At 39.3% G+C, this 6,000-nt stretch overlaps 1 protein-coding gene across 2 annotated transcripts in view; it reads left to right on the forward strand.

The window, feature by feature from the left end:
* The window catches only part of xpot (exportin, tRNA (nuclear export receptor for tRNAs)), a 76,472-nt gene extending 70,879 nt beyond the window's left edge, over positions 1-5,593 (forward strand). For both annotated transcript variants that reach the window (XM_073058800.1, XM_073058799.1), the window contains exon 25: positions 5,030-5,593. In XM_073058800.1, coding sequence (XP_072914901.1) covers positions 5,030-5,056 — 27 coding nt within the window. In that variant the 3' untranslated portion in view covers positions 5,057-5,593. The remainder of the gene's footprint in view (positions 1-5,029) is intronic.
* The last annotated feature ends 407 nt before the right edge of the window (positions 5,594-6,000 follow it).

The following is a 6,000-nucleotide window of genomic DNA, read 5'->3' on the forward strand; positions in this document are numbered from 1 at the left end:
TATCTTACAAGATCGGATTCTTATTCATGAGTACAACTGCTAACAGTTGCTTATCTTTCTCTGAAGCTGTTCACCAGTTACCCTTTGGGATTGTTGGTATTTTTACGTATTATCCCATTTGTAAGCTTTGCTCTTTCCCCAGAGTTTCCTATGTTTCTGCTCATGAAATCGATGCTGGTTCACAGTTCAATTCCCATTTCCCCCTTAATTCTCTCCCTGTAACCTAAAGATGTAAGACATTAACATTTGTCACACGTACATCGAACGTGCTGCAAAATGTGTTGTTTTTGTCCATGACCAAAACAGTCCGAGGATGTGCTGGGAGTAGTCATAAGTGTCACCATGTTTCTGGCTCCAACAGAGCATGTCCACAACGTACCAACCCTAACCCATACGTCTTTGGAATGTGGGAGGAAATTGGAGCACCCAGAGGAAACTCACAAACTCACAGGGAGAACACAAACTCCTTACAGACAGTGATGGACATTGAACCCTGATCCTACTGCTGGTCGTGTAAAGCATCATACTACCTGCCATGCTATAGCATGCTGCCCTTATTTTCTCGATGTGCCCACCAACTCTAGGGCCAATTGTGGGGACCGTGATTAAGGAAGGGATGTACTGACCCCTGGTGAAGGTGCAGGGGGTGTTCATCCCAGGAATGAAAGGCTTAATATGCGAGGACTGTTTGATATGTCTGAACCTGTACTGAAGGAGTTTGGAAGGCTGGGGAAGATGTCCTTGAAACTTATCATATACTGAAGGACCTGGATCGAGTGGATGTATAGAGGATTTTTTCATCAACACGAGATTCTGGGATCCATCTGGCCTCCAAATGAAGGGGTGTCTCTTTTAGAACTGAGAGGAGAAGTTGTTTCTTGAACAAGATGGTGGTGGATCTATCGAATTTGATGCCACAGAGGACTATGGATGCCAAATAATTGGATGTATTTAAGGCAGAGATTGTTAGTTTCTTGATTGGTAGTAATTGATTAAAAGTTGCAGGGAAAATGGGGATGAAAAAGATCAGCCATGATTGAGGTCTTAGCTTGAGGCAGTGGTAATTTTCCAGTTGCCCTGATACAGTGTCTAATTCCCCCTCACTTCTACCATCAGCTGATCCATAATTTTCTTGTCTGGAGTAGCAGTTAAGCAGGAACCATTTTAAAATTTAGGTAACGTAGATGGAAACCAATACACCAAATATATCTGTGCCTGCCTTTTTAAACTTTGAGCTTATAGTTTGAGATTTGTTAGATTTTAGTTTAACTTTTCTCTATTGCCCTTATTCTTTTTTTTGCTTCCCTGAAGACTTGCAAAGTTTAATTATTACATCACTTTTGTTTTGCACATAATTTTATTTGTCTTTGCCTTTTAAGGAATGAGGTTTTCTAAAGGTAATAGCATTAGTTAAAAATAAATCAAAACCCCCTACAATCTGTTTTGTACATTGGGGTTTGCACTTGTATTGTGTTTTTCACTTTGATTTCCTGACCCATTCGTAATCATTTCTAAAGCCTTCCTGATCAGTGAAAAAGGGTTTGGTGCTTTCCCGATATATATGGTGAATAAACTCTCATCTGGTTTCCAGCCAGGTAGAAGTATCAATTATAACCAATGTTTTGATGACAAACTCTGCCTCCTTTATCCTGATGAAAATGACAGAGTTTGTCTTTGAAATGTCAGTTGTAATTGATACCTGTACTAGGTTGGAAGCCAAAGAAGAGTCCTTCCTGATTAGGTTTGCCAGCATTGTTAAAATTCTTTCTTTAATACGATCTTCAACTGATTTCCCTCGGTTAAACTGCATTTCCCTGTAGGAGTCCATATTTGTTGTGAATCAATTATCAATTGGATCACAGCTATGATGTTGATTAAGTGAGTAAGTGGAGAAAAGGCTACAGAAAGTGGTAGATAAGCCCAGTGCAGAACAGCAAAATTCTCCTCACCACTATGTACATCTACAAGGAGAGCAGCAAGGATCCCCCATCAGTGATCAGAATCAGGTTTAATATCACCAGCTTATGCTGTTCACTGGGCAGCAGCAGTACAATGCAATACATGATAAATGTAGGGGGAGAAAGCAATTACTGTGTGTGTGTGTGTATATAATATAGTTAAATTAAGCAAAGTAGTGCAAAATCAGAATTTAAAAAGTAGTGTTCATGGGTTCAACATCTATTTAGAAATCGGATGACAGAAGGGAAAAAGCTGTTTTTGAATCGCTGAATATGTGCCTTCAGGCTCCTGTACCTACTTCCTGATGGTAACAATGTCGTGGGTGGTGGGTGTCTTTGATGATGGAAGCCACTTTTCTGGGACACCTCTCCTTGAAGATGCCTTGGATACTACGGATGCCCATGATGGAGACAACTAAGTTTACAATTCTCTGCAGCTTGCTTCAGTTACCGCCCCCCCCCCCCCCCATTCCAGATGGTGATGCAGCCAGACAGAATGTTCTGCACTGTACATCTTTAGAAGTTTTTGAGTGCTTTAGGTGACAAACCAAATCTCCTCAAATTCCTGATGACGGCCACTGTCTTGCCTTCTTTATAGCTGCATTGATAAGTTGAGACCAGGGTTAGATCCTCAGAAATATTGTCACCCAGTAGCTTGAAATTGCTCACTCTTTCCACCGCTGATCCCTCTGAGGATTGGTTTGTGTTCCCTTGTCTTGCCCTTCCTGAAGTCCACAATCAGCTCTTTGGTCTTACTGACGCTGAGTGCAAGGTTGTTGCTGCAACACCAGTCAACTAACTGGTCTGTCTCACTCCTGTACACCCTCTCGTCACCATCTGAGATTTTGCCAACAACTGTGGTATCATCAGCGAATTTATAGATGGATTTTGAGCTGTGCCTAGCCAGATGGTCGTGCTCTCTTCTTGCTACTACCATTAAGTTGGAGGCATAGAAGCTTTAGGACCCACACCACCAGGTCAAGAACAGTTCTTTCTCTACAACCACCAGGCTCCTGTACCTATGTAGATAACATCACTCACTTCAACTCTGAACTGATTCAACGACCTAAAAACTCACTTTCAAGGATTCTATACAACTTATGTTCTCAGTATTATTTTTATTTGCAGTTTGTTTTCTTTTGCACTGTAGTTGTTTGTTGATCTTTGTGATGTATGGTTTATCATAGATTCTATTGTATTTCATCTTTTCAGTAACTGGAAGAATAAGGAAATGAATCTCAGGGTAGTATATGGTAATATACAGTTGAAGTCAGAAGTTTACATACACCTTAGCCAAATACATTTAAACTCAGTTTTTCACAATTCCTGACATTTAATCCCAGAAAACATTCCCTGTCTTAGGTCAGTTAGGATCACTATTTTATGAGTGTTTAATGTCAGAATAATAGTAGAGAGAATGATTTATTTCAGCTTTTATTTCTTTCATCACATTCCCAATGGGTTAGAAGTTTACATACGTTTTGTTAGTATTTGGTAGCATTGCCTTTAAATTGTTTAACTTGGGTCAAAATTTTTGGGTAGCCTTCCACAAGCTTCTCACAGTAAGTTGCTGGAATTTTGTTCCATTCCTCCAGACAGAACTGGTGTAACTGAGTCAGGTTTGTAGGCCTCCTTGTTCGCACATGCTTTTTCAGTTCTGCCCACAAATTTTCTATCAGATTGAGGTCAGGGCTTTGTGATGGCCACTCCAATACGTTGACTTTGTTGTTCTTAAACAATTTTGCGTCAACTTTGGAGGGGTATACTTGGGGTCATTGTCCATTTGGAAGACCCATTTGCGACCAAGCTTTAACTTCCTGGCTGATGTCTTGAGAAGCTGCTTCAATTTATCCACATAATTTTCCTTCCTCATGATACCATCTATTTTGTGAAGTGCACCAGTCCTTCCTGCAGCAAAGCACCCCCACAACATGATGCTGCCACCCCCATGCTTCATGGTTGGGATGGTGTTCTTCGGCTTGCAAGCCTCACCCTTTTTCCTCCAAACATAACGATGGTCATTTTGGCCAAACTTTTGTTTCATTGGACCAGAGGACATTTCTCCAAAAAGTAAGATCTTTGTTCCCATGTGCACTTGCAAACTGTAGTCTGGCTTTTTTATGGCTGTTTTGGAGCAGTGGCTTCTTCCTTGCTGAGCAGCCTTTCAGGTTATGTCGATATAGGACTCGTTTTACTGTAGATATAGATACTTGTCTACCTGTTTCCTCCAGCATCTTCACAAGGTCCTTTGCTGTTGTTCTGGGATTGATTTGCGCTTTTCGTGCCAAAGTACGTTCATCTCTAGGAGACAGAATGTGTCTCCTTCCTGAGCAGTATGACGGCTGCGTGGTCCGATGATGTTTATATTTGCGTACTGTTGTTTGTACAGATGAACATAGTACCTTCAGGCGTTTGGAAATTGCTCCCAAGGATGAACCAGAGTTATGGAGGCCCACAATTTTTTTTTCCCCTGAGATCTTGGCTGATTTCTTTTGATTTTGTTTGTAAACTTCTGACCTACAGGAATTGTGATACAGTCAATTAAAAGTGAAATAATCTGTCTGTAAACAATTGTTGGAAAAATTACTCGTGTCATGCACAAAGTAGATGCCCTCAATGTCTTGCCAAAACTATAGTTTGCTAATATGAAATCTGTGGAGTGGTTAAACAATGAGTTTTAATGACTTCAACCTAAGTGTATGTAAACTTCTGACTTCAACTGTATGTACTTTGATAATAAATTTACTTTGAACACCTGACAATTTTCCTTTCATGTCTACCATATCAGAGACACAAGTCTCTCATGAGTCACAGAATAGGGCAGTGATGTCACAAACATTATTCATTGGAACAAGGAAAGGACAAGTAGTCCTCAAATTGCTACTTCTGGAGCTTGGCAAAAAAACTCACCAGTATTTATCAGACAGTGGAATTTTTTTTGATCTTCAGTTAGCAGAAGCTTGCAAAATCATGCCTAATTATAAATTGATGCAGTTTGTGATTTCAAAACATCGCTTCAAATTATGTCTTAAAATGGTAAACTAATCAGCTGTTTCTCTTTTCTCTTGTAGGTATTCTTTCAGCGAGCAAAGCCTTGAGAATGAATCTGGATTTTTGTTTTAGCATCCCAAAAATCTCTTCATTTTACTTAATTTATGCAGTTTGCTGGAATTGATTCTTGATGATGTTGGAAAAAGCCTTGTGCAATTCCCAGAAAGGCTTTGTGTTTTGTGTAGGCTGCATATTTTAGCTCATTATTTAAATTACATTAAAGTAATTTGTTAACCAATTACTTATATTTTGTCTTATTAGACATTTATTGAGGAAGTGTCAGTGCTATTGCCGAAACACTCTCATTCCTGTATAATAAACCGAATTATGTACTGCAATATGAGTGCAGAAATTGGATGCCATATTACACAGTCTCATTTTCTTTTTTGAAAAAAAAAGATATTCAGAACAGAAGAGTTCAATGTAAAATATGGAATTGTTCTTGTTAATAGTGGTTGGCCATTACATTATATGTACATTTCTATGGCTTGATGAGAAAACATTTGTCAAAGATGTCTAATAAGCTAAACATGAACTTGAGTCTCTAGCGTATAATGAACTAAAATAAATTTCAGTCGGATGTCTTTGCCAAGTGTTTTTGTTTATTTTTGTGCAATATTTTTACAGTGCTGAGCTGTTCTACTCTAACCATTTAAACATTTTCCTCTTCATCTTTCCATCATCTATGTGCCTATCTTTAAGAGTCTGTTAAACACAGCTAATGTATTTGCCTTTCCCATTACCCCGGCAGCACGTTCTATGCACTCACTGTGTTTTATATTTTTTTAAAATCCACTACTGACATCTCCAAACACCTTAAAACGCCTGTTGAAGAGTCCTGGCCCAGTTATTAATTTCCATAGATGCAGCCTGACCTGAATTCCTCCAGCATTGTGTGTGTGTTGATCTGGATTTCCAGCATCTGCAGAATCCCTTGTGTTTAAAATTATGTCCCTTTGTATTAGCCATTTCTGCTCTGGCCATCCGCATT

The sequence above is a fragment of the Hemitrygon akajei genome, chromosome 10, assembly GCF_048418815.1.
Source record: "Hemitrygon akajei chromosome 10, sHemAka1.3, whole genome shotgun sequence".
NCBI lineage: Eukaryota > Metazoa > Chordata > Chondrichthyes > Myliobatiformes > Dasyatidae > Hemitrygon > Hemitrygon akajei.